This window comes from Pteropus vampyrus, unplaced genomic scaffold (genome assembly GCF_000151845.1).
Source record: "Pteropus vampyrus isolate Shadow unplaced genomic scaffold, Pvam_2.0 Scaffold151, whole genome shotgun sequence".
Lineage (NCBI taxonomy): Eukaryota > Metazoa > Chordata > Mammalia > Chiroptera > Pteropodidae > Pteropus > Pteropus vampyrus.
In genome coordinates this window covers 4884715-4900223 of record NW_011888932.1, presented here as the reverse complement: position 1 = coordinate 4900223, position 15509 = coordinate 4884715, and the positions used below count along the sequence as shown (strand labels likewise).

At 33.8% G+C, this 15509-nt stretch overlaps 1 protein-coding gene across 1 annotated transcript in view; it reads left to right on the top strand.

The window, feature by feature from the left end:
* WDR78 (WD repeat domain 78) overlaps nucleotides 1-15509 on the top strand; it is an 82041-nt gene that overhangs the window by 5165 nt on the left and 61367 nt on the right. Inside the window, 3 exon segments of the mRNA XM_011369602.2 lie at nucleotides 6893-7070; nucleotides 13752-13936; nucleotides 15323-15435. Of these exon segments, the coding sequence (XP_011367904.1) occupies nucleotides 6893-7070; nucleotides 13752-13936; nucleotides 15323-15435 (476 nt within the window).

Genomic DNA, 15509 nt, shown 5'->3' with positions numbered 1-15509 from the left:
ACAACTCTCATTTCATCTTCTGTGTACTTTTGAAGCAAATATAATTTCGTACTTACATTATAATCATATACATGTTTTATCTCTTTTATGAGATTGTAAACTCCTTAGGGCCCATATCTGATTTGTATTCTATCCATGTCAGTATGTAGCACACAGCCTATGTACAAAAGTGTTTTATAAATAATTTGAATGAATGGAAGCAAATAATTTGGTCTAGATTGGAATTATCTTTATCCCATTACATTAAGAAGGAGCTAATACAGAACTTTTTCTTAAACCACTCCTACATTCCCTCTTGTATTTATTTATTTCATAGTGAGATTTATGTATGTATAGCATGATTTTAATGTCATTGGCTTTTTTTTCATAGAAGTGATCATCAGGTGTTCATTCTACAGATACCAATTGAATGCTTTATATTTTACAGTTATCCCAAGATACTGAAGACATAGGAGTGAACAAAACAAATTAGGTCCCTGCTTTAGGAAACTAAGGAATGTACAGCTACATGACCTTTCTATCATGACTGCTCTTCAGGCAAAATATTTTTCAAAGTGGTTATCACCCCCTGAAGTCATCTTTTAATTGCCCACTAATTTGCCTCTGTTGAAACATGTTTGTTTTTTTTTTTAATTTATTTTCTTTTATGGTGACATTGGTTAACAAAATCCAGTAAGTTTCATCTGTAACAGTAAGGCATGTTTATATTTACACTGTGTGTTCACCTCTCATAGTTAGATTTGTTTCTGCCACCACATATTTGACCCCCCTTTACCCCGTCTACCTCTCCCCTTTTTCCTTCCCCCTACCCTCTGACAACTACTAGTCTATTGTCGATGTCCATGAGTCTCTGTTTGTTTGTCCTGTTCATTTGTTGCTTTTAGTTTTATATCCCACATATAAGTGATATCATGTGATTTTCAACTTTTTCTGTCTGGCTTATTTCACTTAGCATAAATATCTCAAGGTCCATCCATGTTGTTGCAAATGGCAATATTTCATCTCTTCATGTCTGAGTAATGTTCCATTGTATATATGTGCCACAGCTTCTTTAGCCAATCATCTATCGTAGGACACTTCAATTGCTTCCCTGTCCTGGCCACTGTGAATAGTGCTGCTATGAACATTGGTATGCAAATATTTTTTTGGATATAGGGAAAACATCTGTTTTTTAACATAGCTAGATATGTACCATAAATTTCGAACGCAGTTGGCTACAGGTACTTCTTTCAACTTCTTTTAAAAAGTAGTCTATGTTCTATCTTTAATTTCTCAATCTATCAGGCAGAGTGCTAATTGCTAGGGCTGTAATGGTGGACATGGTAAACATAGTTACTTCCCATAAAATTTATAGTCTGTAGATTTTAGGGAGTTCATGGATAATGCTCTTCATAAGATCCTGGTAACTACCTAGTCGATAAATGTAACATCATTCACTAATTCATTGCTTTTTTGAGTTCCTATAGGGAATAAAAGTGGAAGAACTGGTTTATGAATAAATGAAATGATTTCATTAGGCATCTGTTCAGTTTGAGATATATGGTAGACATTTAGCTGGGGCTACCCAGTAGGCTGGTAGACAATTGAGTATGAAGACAGAGAGAATGTTTTGAGTTGGATGTAATGATTTGGGGATTATTCATTCATTCAACAAATATTTATATATATTAAGCAGCTACTGTGTGTTGGGTACTATTGTATGCATTAGGGATACAGGAAGCCATGAAATAGCCCTAAATCTTAACCCTTGTGGAACTTCAATTCCAAGGGCAGGGTGGGAGGTGAGGGGTACAGCTAATTCATAAGATAAATAAGTAAAAGATATGTTAGTATCAAGTACTTAGATACTGTTAGTAGGAAGTACTAAGTTTGAAAAATAAAGCATGAGAGTATGAAGGATTCAAGAAGAGTATTTGACATTTTAGGTAGGGGAGCCAGAAAAGGCCACACTAAGAAGATAGTTTTAAGTAAAGACTGAAAGAAGAGATGCTAAGCACATACATGTACGGAGAAGAGCATTTCAGGCAAAGGCAACAGCAAATGCAGAGGTCCTGGTATGGAAATATCAAGGATGTCAATGTGATTGGAGCAGAGTAAATGAGAGACAGAGCATTAAACATGAAGTCAGAGACCTAACTGGATGTAGTACTTTTTAGGTCAGAGTAAGAACTTTGGCTTTTACTCTGAACAAGCTGGGAATGAATAGAGGGTTTCAAGCAGAGTAGTGATATGTTCTAACATGAGTTTTAAAAATTCTCTCTGGTTGCCATGTGGAGAACTGACCAGGGGATTGATGTTAAGAAAGAAGATGAATTAGAAGACTATTACAATAATCCAAGAAAGATAGATAGAGTTTGGACCAAGATGGTGGCAAAAAGGATGGAGACAAATGTTTGGATTCTGGATATGTTTTTAAGTTTATTTTTTTTTCTTTACCAGAGCAACTGGAATAACAGCATTACCTTTAACAAACAGGCGAAGACTGCAAGAGGAGTATATTTGCTGGATGGAGTGAGAGCAAGACTGTCAGGAGCTCAAAGACATGCTAATTTTTAGTTGGAGATGTCAAATAGGCAAATGGATATATGGACCTGGGGTTCAGAAGAGTGGTCCAATTAGATATATTTGGGAGTCATTATCATATAAATGGTATTTAAAACATAGCTTTGGATGAGTTCACCTAAGCTATGAATGGAGATAGAAATGAGAAGAAATCCAAGGATGAAAAAAGAAAGAAAACCAGATAAGGAAAGTGTCCAGCAATCCAAGTTAAAAAAAAAAAAAAGTCAAAGAAAAAAGAACCACACCAAAATTATAACAAAACTACAGAGCAGCCAGCACGCAGAGTCACCTGTGGTCTGGCTGAACAGAAGCTCTACAACTAGGGACAAAAATAACAGGTTACCTCAAAATATTCGGAGGGATGGAGACAGGAAAGCCCGGTTCTACAACCACATATGGCCATTGAGAATGAAGAGGGCTCACTTGGCTGCAGCGCCACTTCTCCCACCTGAAGGAGCAAAGGGTCCTGGCCACAAACTGGATTCCCCAGAGTTTTAAGTGCAGGGAAGAGAAGTTACCACAACCTCTGGCTTTGAAAACCAGCAGAGGCTGTGGCTGAGTAAGATGGAGGGCTGCGGGAGTTGGAGACTGTTCCTCTTCAAGGGTCTATGCTCCACCTTACTCGCTGACGGACTCGCTTGCTCTGAGCTCCAGTGTTTGAGCGCCACCAAGGTCATACAAGTAGGTGCTGATGTGTTGGGCTTCAGGGCAAGGGCTAGAGGGGTGGCTTTCTCTTGAACAGAGGTGCAGGCAGAATCCATTGTTCTTTTGTTGAGCCCTCCCCTCTCCCAGCCTGTAGATGCAGGTGCTGCCGTATCCCAGTCATGATCATCCTAGGTGACACAGGTCACTCAGCCCAGGGGATTTCCTTAGACTCTACCTCTCCCAACATGTGGGCCCATTAGAGCTGTTTCCAGTGATTTATTCCATATAAATGGACTGTCTTGGCTCCTGCTGCGAAATTTCATAAAATCTCTGAAAGTATCATAAAACCCAGAGAAGCAGCATCTGGCCTCGTAGTGCCCTGTACATCTTGCTGAGCAGCCCGAAACCCTGCACTTGTGGTAGCCGGCCTTGGTTTCTGACTTAGAACCTATAAGCCCATTACAGATGGCAGCTGTATGTGGATTGCTTGGTGATTCTTACCAGGTGGCCCAGAGGTACACAGGCTGTAGCTGAACTTGGTCTGCAGCTGGACACCCCCTCCCACTCCAGAACTGTGCCACTAGGCCCCACAGCACACCTACTACATAATGCCACTCTACTAAGACTGGGAGACTTAGGAGCCATACCTAATACATAGAAACAGACACAGCCATACCTAATACATAGAAACAGACATGCTTCTTTATCTCTCCTATTTTGGGCAGATAAAGAAGCATGTCCCCCATGAAAGAACAGAACAAAGCTCCAGAAAAAGAATTCACCAAAATGGAGGAAAGCAATATATTAGATGCAGAGTTCAAAACACTAGGTATGAGAATACTCATGGAACTTCGGGAAGAGTAGATGAACTCAGTGAGAACTTTTAACAAAGAGATAAAAGACAAAAATAGAGATGGCAAACATAATAGAGAGCCAGTCAGAAATGAAGAATACAATATCTGAGATGAAGAGAACATTAGAGGGAATCAACAGAGTAGATGAAATGGAGGATCAAATCAGTGACATAGAGGGTGGTGGAGCAGAGGACACCCAATCAGAACAGCACCAAAAAAAAAAGAATCCCCCCCCCCCAAATGAAGTTAGTTTAAGAAGCCTCTGGAACATCAAACATAACAATATTTGCATCACAGGGATACTAGAAGGAGAAGAGAGAGAGCAAGGAATTGAAAACCTATTTGAAGATATAGTGATGGAAAATTTACCTAACCTGGTGAAGTAAATAGACATACAACCCCAGGAAGTTCAGAGAGTTCCAAACAAGATGAACCCAAAGAGGCCCACACCATGACTCATCATAATTAAAATGCCAAAGGTTAAATCCAAAGAGAGAACCTTAAAAGCAAGAGCAAAGCAGTTACCTACACAGGAGCACCCCATAAGATTGTCTGCCACTTTCTCAACAGAAACTCTACAGGCCGGAAGAGTTTGGCACAAAATATTCAAAGTGATGAAAAGCAAGGACCTACAACCAAGATTACTTTACCTAGCAAAGCTATCATTTAGAATCAAAGAACATATAAAGAGCTTCCCAGACAAGAAAAATCTAAAGGAGTTCACCACCACCAAGCCAGTATTACAGGAAATGTTGGAGAGCCTTAAGAAGAAGAAAAAAACATGTATCAAAAATCTAAATAAAGAATGGCAATAGCTACATATCTATTTACAATTAAGTGTAAATGGCTTAAATGATGCAATCAAAAGGTAGGATGGCTGAATGGATAAGAAAAGAAGACCCTTATATATGCTGCCTCACTAAGAGACTTCAGATTAAAAGACACAGACTAAAAGTAATGGGATGGAAAAAGATATTTCATGATGGACCTAGAGGACATCGTGCTTAGTGGTGTAAGTCAGAGGAAGACAAATGCTATATGATTGCACATTTATATGGAATCTAAAGAACAAATAAACAAAAACAAACTCATAGATACAGAGAACATTTTGAGGGTTACCAGATGAAAGGGGGTTGGAGGGGAGTTAGTGAAAAGGGAGAAAGGGATTAGGAAGCACAAATTGGTAGTTACAAAATAGTCATAAAGTATAGCATAAAGAATATAGCCAGTAATATTGTAATAACTGTACGGTGTCAGAAGAGCCCTAGGTTTTTTGGAGTGATCACTTTGTGAGTTTTATAGACGTCTAGTCACTATGTTGTATACTTGAAACTAATATAACATTGTATGCCAACTAAAGCTGAAAAATAAAAAATATTAAAGACGAAGGAGAGATATAGTAATAGAGGAAGACAGTTAAAGGAAGGAGTTTTAAATGTGGAATGACTGGAGCTTAATTATACATGAGGGAAAAGATAGGAACTAAGATATAGGAGACAAGAAATTATTGATGGAAAAGAGCTCCTGAGAAAGTAGTGAGAGACAGGTTCCAAAGCACAGGTAGAAAGATCAGTCTTAGATAAGAATGGTGACTCTTATTGAAAAAGGAAATAAATATAGAAATACATTTCTATATTTCATATAGAATTAAAGATGACTTAGATGAGTTTGTAGGAGGTGAAAGGAGAATATAAGATGGAGAAATAATTTAAGGAGTTTTTACCTGGTGAAAAATCACTTTTATTTTCTTAGAGATTTTGGAGGCAAAGTCATTTAGAGACTGAAGGAGGGAGGATAGAGTAGAAAAGAATAAATTTGAAATAGTACATGAATGACATTCTCTTATTCATTTAAAAATACACTTTTTGTGCCTGCAATATACTGGGCACTGTCCTGGGTGCTAGGGATATAGCAATTAACAAGACAGAGTTCTTGCCATAAACATGCTTCTATTCCAGTAGAAGAGTGGACAACTACAAAGTGTCAAGCAGTAGTAACAGCTTCAAAGAAAAATAAAATATGAAAAGTGGATTGTAAAAATATTCTTTTCTGATATTTTATGATTTGGAGAGTAAAAGTATTGCTAGAAATGTTTTCTTTGAAAATATATTTCTTTAATTTAAGGGAAGATCATCTTCATTTTATAGATATCCACAGTACAATCAGAGTACTAGAATGAACAAGTGATAAGGTAGGCTTTTGTCTTAGGGAATTTACAGAATAGATCCAAAAGTGAAATCATATTTTTTTCTTTGGGATACAAACATTTTGATTATAACTTCTCATTAAAAATTATATAATTGTTCAGGCAGGAACATTATATTCTTTCATAGGCTTATATTTATGCTTCAATTTACCTGCGTAACTGCACTCTGCACTCATTTCTGCTTACTCTGTGTCAGGTAATTCCTAGCTGTAATATATAAATTAATTATTTTAGTCCTCAAATAACCTATGAGTTAGATACTATTGTTATCCCCATTATACAGATAAGGAAACAGACCCAGATAAATCAGTGTAGACTTTTGATCTGACTGCCTGGGTTTAAATTTCAACTCTAGTAGAAATGTTTCCCTCTAAACCTCTGTAATTTTATATAAAATAATATTAATAGTAACCTCTTAGAATTTCTGAGTGGAAAGATTGGCATAATGCATATAAACATTCTAGAACTTTGCTTACTCATAAAGAGCTCTTCAGTTGCTATTATTATTTCTTGTTTATATGTTTATATTGTTTCCATGTTTCTAAATGAAAGTCTGTTTTTTTATTATTGGTTCATTTTTTTCAATTGTGGATCTGCTGTATTATGTTTTCTTTTCCTGATATAGGAACACTGGCACACAGCCAGCGAAGTCTATTAGCTTTATTGGTCTGGCAAGAGGAGTTCAAGTGAAAGGATATGCTAGTGCATACCAAAGCAGAATGGGTGCGTCAAAAACCATGGTGATTCTACCTGACATAAAAACAGAAAAAATCAGTATTTCCAATACAAGGGCCGCCATTCAGGTAATATTTTTTAGAATTCTGAGTTTATTTGAAAATGACACTTTGTACAAAAACTTTTTAGTTTGATGTAGTACCATTTGTTTATTTTTTCTTTTGTTTCCCTTGCTCGAGGAGATATATCTGAAAAGAAATTCCTGTTAGTAATATCAGAGAGTTTACTGCATATGTTTTCTTCTAGAAGTTTTATGGTTTCGAGTCTTACATTTAAGTCTTTAATCTATTTTGAGTCTATTTTTGTATATGGTGTAAGAAGTTGGTTCCGCTTCTTTTTTTGCATGGCAGCACAATTTACAATAGCCAAGAAATGGAAGCAACCTAAATGCCCATCAACAGACAATTGGATAAAGAAATTATGGTTCATATATACAATAGAATATTACTCAGCCATTAAAAAAAAAAATGAAATCCTACCATTTGCAACGACATAGGTGGACCTAGAGGTTATTATGCTGAGTGAAATAAGTCAGACAGAGAAAGATGAATACCACATATCACATGCAGAATCTAAGGAACAAAAAGAACAAAATAATCAAAAACAGACTCACAAATATAGTGGACAATTTAGTGACAGACAGAGGGGAGGGAGGTTGGGAGGCTGGGAGAATGGGTGAAGGGTTAAAGAAGTACAAATTTGTAGTTGATAGTTGGTCACGGGGATGGGGAGCACGGCAGAGGGAATGCAGTTTGCATTAATATGATGGCTAGGTGGAGGGCCAGGGGAGGGAGGGAGCAATTAGGGGGATCATTTTATGAACTATATAGATGTGTAACCAATGTACTGTATACTTGAAACTAATTTAAATAAATAAACTTATTTTTTTAAAAAAGCAATTGACACCCTGAAGAAGTTGATGAAATGTTAAAGTTAGAAAATATGCTGCTTTGAAATAATCACTCACTTCTAATATTAACATATTGATTTTATTAGAGTCCTTACCACATAACATACCTTAAAGCATAATATTGGCATTTGGCTCCTATAATTCATTATTAGTAAGAAAATCATTAAAGTAGAATGATAAAAGTCTACTCATGACCTTAACTCGTTGGTTATGATATTACAACAAATTCAGTTTTAATAGAGTACACCTGTCATCCACTCTTTGCAATGTACCTTAGAAAATATCATAAAATGAATTGTTATGAAATTGGTTATCTTATCTCATTAGGGAACTTATAATTTTAAGAATTGAGTTTTTTAGAACTTTTAAAGTATAACATATGCAGAAAAGTATATAATTAGTAAATCTGAATGGGCTAGGCAATGATTTTTTAAATATGACACCAGAAAACACAGTCCATTAAAGATAAATTGGTAAACAGCTTCATTAAAATTAAAACTTATAGTCTTTGAAAGACATGGCTAGGAGAATGGAAAGAAAAGCCACACAATGGGAAGAATTATTTACAAAGCATATAGCTGATAAAATACTTGTATTCAAAACATATCAACAACACTCAAAACAATATTAAGACAACCTAATTTTAAAAATGGGTGAAACATTTGAACAAACTTCACCAAAGTTCAATTTAGATGGCACATGAGCACATCAAAAGATGATCATTATTAGTCATTAGTGAAATGCAATTAAAACAGTGAAATACTGCTACACACATGTTGGAATGACTAAAACTAAAAGACTGACCATATCAAATGTTGACAAATATGTGAACGACCCAGAACTCTCATATACTGCTGGTAGAAAAGGAAAATGAAAAACGATTTGGCAGTTTATTAAATTATACCTATTGTATCATCCATCATTCCATTTCTAGGTATTTATACAAGAGAAAGTATATGTTTATAATAACTTTATTTATAATAGCCAAAAATGGAAACAGCCCTAACATAGTTTTAATAAACGAATACAATATATTTATATATATATTACATGTACTATTATCTTACTCAACTCAAGCTGCTATAACAAAGTACCCTAGAGTGGGTGGCTTATAAACAAATTTATTTCTCACAGTTCTGGAGGCTGGAAGTCCAGGTTCTGACAAGGACCCTCTTTCAGGTTGCAGACTGCCAACTTCTCTCACATGTCAGAAAGATTTAGCTAGCTCTCTGACCTCTTATAAAAACACTAATCCTATTCATGAGGGCCCCTTCTTCATTACCTAATTGTCTCTCAAAGGTTCCACCCCTCAATACCATCTCATTGGGATTAGGGTATTACATAGTATTAACAATACTATGTAAAAGATAGTCATGACCAGTAAGGATAATGCATGCAAAGTTGTTTCAACATTTAAAAATCATTATTGTTTACCATATTAGTAGACTAAAAGATCAAGGAGTGGGATCGAGCCAGGACGTCTAGCCTCCAGAACTAATAAATTTCTGTTGTTTAAGCCACACAGTCTGTGATATTTTGTTATGGCAGCCTTAGCAACCTAATGAAGTTACAGAATATAATTCTTTTTATACGTTGCTAGATTTGGTTTGCTAGAATTTTGTTGAGGATATTTGTATCCATATTCATAAGAGATATTGGTCTGTAGTTTTATTTTTTTGTGATATATTTGTCTGATTTCGATAGTAGGGTAATACTGGCCTCATAGAACAAGTTGGGAAGGAAAGCTCCCTGGCCCTGGGCTTTTCATTGTGGGTGAAAAAAAAGTAGGCAACAGAAACTGTCTTGGGAGGAACCAGATGTCAGATTTCACAAAGAGATTTAAAAGTAGCCATTATAAATATCTTTATAGAACTAAAGAAACCATAATTAAAGAAGGTATGATGACCATGTCATGTCAAATACAAATAGAGAATATTAATAAAGAGAAACTATTTTAAAAATGGAGATTGTGGATGGCCACCTTCTTGCTGTGTGCTTACCTGATCTTTCCTTTGTGTGTGTTTATCTGGTGTTTCTTTGTCCTAATCTACTGTTCCTCTAACTAGTCAGATTGGATTAGGGCTCACTCTAAGGCCTCATTTTAACTTAATTATCCCTTTAATGGCCTGTAACCAAATACAGTCACATTTAGAGGTTCTGGGGGTTAGGGCCTCAACGTATGAATTTGGGGAGAGACAATTGATCTCATAACAATGAACAAGTAGGAATTACCCCGGGGATGCAAATAGTTTAACATCTAAAAATCTATTAATGTAATACATCATATCAGTAGGAAAAAAAAAAAAAAAGTAAAAATCACATGATTATCTCAATAGATGTAGAAAAAGCACTTGTCAAAATCTAACATCCTTTTATGGTAAAGAATACTTAAACTAGGAGTATTAAAGTTCTAGATAGGACAATTAAGCTGGATGAAGAAATAAAAGGCATCTACCTTAAAAAGAAGAAGTAAAACTATCTACTTTCAGAAGACATAATGTTGCATATAGAAACACCTAAGAAATCCACTAAAAAAAAAAAAACTATTAAAACTAATGAACAAATCCTGTTAGATTGCAGAATACATGATCAATATGGAAATTAATTGTATTTTTTATACATTTGCAATAAACAATTTGAAAATTAAAACAATTTCACAAATAGCATCAAAAACAATAAAATACTTAGGAATAAATTTAATAGAAGTAAAATATTATGCTCTTAAAACTATAATACATTATTGAACAAAATTAAAGAAGATCTAAATAAATGGGAAAGTATTCCAAATTCATGGATCGGGACTTACTATTGTTAAGATGGCTATACTCCCTAATCTTATCTCTAGATTCAACACAATCCTTATTGGAATTCTAGCTGACTTCTTTGTATGAATTGACAATTGATTCTAAAATACATATGAAATTGCAGGGAACTCAGAATAGCCAAAACAATTCTGCAAAAGAAGAAGAAAGTAGGCAGACTTTCCAATTTCAAAGTTTATTACAAAGCAACAGTAATCAAGATAGTGTGGTACTGGCACACAGATAGACATAGAGATCAATGGAGTAGAATTGAGAGTCCAGAAATAAACCCATTCATTTATGGTCAACTGATTTTTGATAAGGATATCGAGCATTCAATAGGAAAAGGATAGTCTTTTCAGTCAGTGGTGCTGGAATGACTAGATTGCCACATCCAAAAGAATGAAGTTAGACCTTTACCCCATATCATATAAAAATTAACTCCACATAAGTCAGAGACCTACATGTAAAGGCTAAAATAGAAAACTTGGAAGAAAACATAGTGGTAGATCTTCATGACTGTGGATTTGGCAAAAAAAAAAAATTCTTAGATTTGACACAAAATATGACTAACGAAAGAAAAATAGATGAATTGGACTTTATCAAAAGTAAAAGTGTTTGTGACTTGAAGGACATAACATGAAAGTGAAAAGTCAACCCACAGAATATGAGAGAATATTTACAAACCATATATCTGTTCAGGGATTTCTATCTGGAATATATGAAGAACTCTTATAACTCAATAATAAAAAGACAACTCAATTAAAAATTTGGCAAAGGCTTTGAATACTCGTTTTCCCAAAGAACGTATGCAAATGGTCAAAAAGCACATGAAAAAATACTTGACATCTTTAGTCATCAGAGAACTGCAAATCAAAACCACAATGAGATATTTACTTAATAATTATTAGGATGGCTAGAATCAAAAAGATAAAAAGTATTGGCAAGGATGTAAAGAATTCAGAACCCTTATACACTGATGATGGGAATGTAAAATGATCTTACCACTTTGGAAAACAGCGATATTTCCTCAAAAGGTTAAATATACTGTTACCATATGACCCAGCAATTCCACTCTTAGGTATATACATTCAAGAGAAATTACAATAAATTTGCACACAGAAACTTACACTGAATGTTTATAGCAACATTATTCATAATAGCTAAAAGGTATGGACAGATAGCTAAACAAAAGATGGTATGTTGATACAATGAAACACTATTCAATCACAAGTAATAAAGTACCAATATATGCTACAACATGGATGAATCTTGAAACCATTATGCTAACTGAAACAAGCCGTCACAAAATACCACATAGTGTATAATTCCACTCATAAGAAAATCAAGAATAGGGAAATTCGTAGAAACATGAAATATATTAGTGGGGCATAAGGCTAGGAGGGGAGAGGAGAATTAGGGGGATAAAGTTAAAGGATATAGAATTTCTTCTTGAAGTGATAAACACTTTCTAAAATTAACTGTTATGATAATTACACATATCTATAGATGTACTAAAAACCACTAAATTGTACACTTTAAAAGCTATTCTAAATGATAATTCATATTGTGGTAAATTTATTTCACTTTTGAATTTTAAAAATTTGAAAATTAAGATAAAATGGAAAAATTCTTTTAAAAACTTACATTTTTACCAAGACAAACAAAAATTGAAAATTGGAAGCTATTAAAGAAATTAACATGAATAATTTAAAAACCTCCTTTTAAAGGTAATTTCAGACCCAGATGTTTTTCATTAGTGATATGTGCTAAATATATATGGACAAAAATAGAACAAAAAAAGTGGTATAACCCCAAACTCATGAGGCTAGAATTATATTGATGTCAAAATCTGAATATAACAGTATGAGAAAGAAACATTACAAGCTAATCTTACTTGCAAACATAGATGGAGAAATCCTCAATAAAATATTAGCAAAATTTAATAACAGTAAAAAGAGATAATACATCATGAGGAAGTGGAGTGTATACCAAGATTGGTTTAATATTTTAAAATCCTTCAGTGTAATACACCATATTAACTGCTTAAAGGAAAACAGCATATGATTATCTCAATACAGATAGAAAATATCTGATAAGATTAAATATTTATTTATGATTAAAAAGAAAGATTCTGAAACTGGGAATCACAAAGAAGTTCCTTAATCTGATCCCAGTCTACAAAGTCATGCAGCAATGATCATTTTTAATGATGAAGCATTTCTAAGAAAGATCCACATCTATCCAGCATTCTTGGAAGTTTTAGCCAATTCCATATGGCAAGAAAAAATGAAAAGTATAAGAATTGGAACGGATGAAACAAAATGTTGATTATTTGTAGATGACACATTTGTCTACATGTAAAATTAAAAGTTACCTACTGATAATTATCAAATTAATAAGAATTTAGCAAGATTATTGGATATCAGATAAAATCAAACAAAACAAAAAGCAATTGTATTTATACCAGCAACATATAGAAAAATACCTTCATAACTTCAGGAGTGGGATTAGTTTTTTGAATGAGATATCCAAAACATAAACTGTAAAGGAAAATGTAATAAGTTTGATTACATTAAGATTAAGAACTTCTATTCATTAAAAGGTATCACAAATAAAATGAAGCCACAGAGTGAAAGAAGATATTTGCAACACATAAAACTGAAAGGATTCACATTTGGAAACACTAATGACTTCTCTTCTCAATAAAAACTCAATAGAAAACTATGCAAAAGACTTGAATGGGACATTCTTCAAAAAAGGAAACTAACTATACAAAAATATTGACAATCTGGATGAATTATGTTCTTGAAATTAACCTATATTGTTTGTATATGGATAAAACAGTATTTTTTAAAAAATATGTTTAATTAAGAAACAATTTTAAGCATAAAATCTTTTATCATTAAATTTTTCATGTTCATCCTATCCTAGAAACATTATACTCATCTTTTTTCTACTACTTTTATTTCTATTTTCTATTATTTAGGAACCTCATCTTTTTTACTTATTTTGTTTTATATTACCATTTTCCACAGGTGATTGATGCACATGGAGTTGATGTTACTCCTCGACCTCTTTTCCATCCAGATTCACATATTGGTACAGCAAAGCCAAGTAAACTATTGACATCACAAGAAGGCTCACTTGTATCAGAATGTGTAACTTCCTATAGCCTTTATCAAAATACACTAAATCCTAGTATGTTAGGGCAGCTGACAAGGTAGAGTATATAATTCTATACTTTTTTATGTCATATATATTGTCTTTTCATTTAAGTTGCATATATGTAACTTAAGTTGCATATATGTCTCCAGTCTCCCAGCTTCACTATATTATCCTAATGTGCCATATCTATGTTCCTTTCATAGAGGTTTGCATATCTTAAGAAGTTCCCCTACACTCACACCAAAACATTTGTGAAAAAATACTTAGATTTGACTCAAGATTTCCTTAGGAACCAAAATGGGGCTAGCATCACAAACTCGCAGACATATTTCTTCACTTTCTACAGTTTTCTCCAATTTCTCCTTATGCTGCAATTTATGGGAAGGAGTAGCTTTCCTTACCCCGCTTTTCTCCCGTGCGAATTCCTTTTCTTCTAGGGTTTCATTTCTCTTTTCATCATTTTCTTTTTCGTAAATGAAATGTTATGCATTTATTATGTAGATACTAATATCCTTGAAATTTTATTAATGCTTATAGGAATGAAGTTTAGAGTCTCTGCGATAATGAAACGGTGCATCCCAAAGCAATGTAAAGATTATGGGGAAATAGTTAAATGTGTAACTTTAAATTTGACAAATTTAAAGTTTCATATGTCAACTAAGCATGAGATTTAAGAGAAAGTATGCTGCTGTAGAGTCAGCCTCTGAATTTGCATTCAGAAGCCATGGGAGTGCTCAACATACAAAGGATATTTCAGTAAACTGGACCCACCCACCCTTTTGGAGGGCAGTGGGACTATAAATAGAAAGGAAAAAAAAACCCTATGTAATATTATGGAATAATGTTTAGTTTATATATTTAAGGAAATTATATTGGGGTTCTTGAATGTATCAGTTTCCCACTGAATACATACTTTTTTTTTTTTTAAGTAAATCCTGAGAGGACCTTTATTAAATTGAATAAAATACATTTAGGATGAGATTTGAACAATGAGCAGAAACCTGGTGAGAAATGAAAGGAAGGGTGTTCTAGGCTGAGAACAGGAAAGGTATTCCTCCTGAAGTAGGAGAGCTCCACAAGATTGAGGAACTTAAAAAAGAGAAGAAAAAAGAGAGGAAAAGGGAAGGGGGAAGAGTGATAATGAAAAGAGTCTAGGTAGGTAGTCTGTATTTTGGGTTATTACACTAAATATACTGGTAATCCATTGAAGGACTTTGGGCATGATTTTGACATGTCTTATCTCTAAAATATATTTAAAATGACTTTTTACTTAAAGAATATTAAAAATCAACTTGATGTTTAAAGAACTCATTAATTTTTAGCAATTTTGCATAGATGATTAAAGTATATTTTATTTCTCAATCTGATAATGTTTTCATTTATATACTTAATTGTCTATAAGGATATCTAACTAGATGAATCATGTTATTTATTATTAAAGATCAGTTTTAGGAAGCAGTATGGTTTCTAAGTCAAGTGCATCAACTAGTGAATCAATAGCAGAAGACCTGGAAGAACCATCCTATAAACGGGAAAGATTGGCTAGTTTTACAGGTAAAGAAAATATAATTGTTTATTTCAGTAACAGTTCATTATTTCTTTAACAAATACACTCATTATATTTTGGT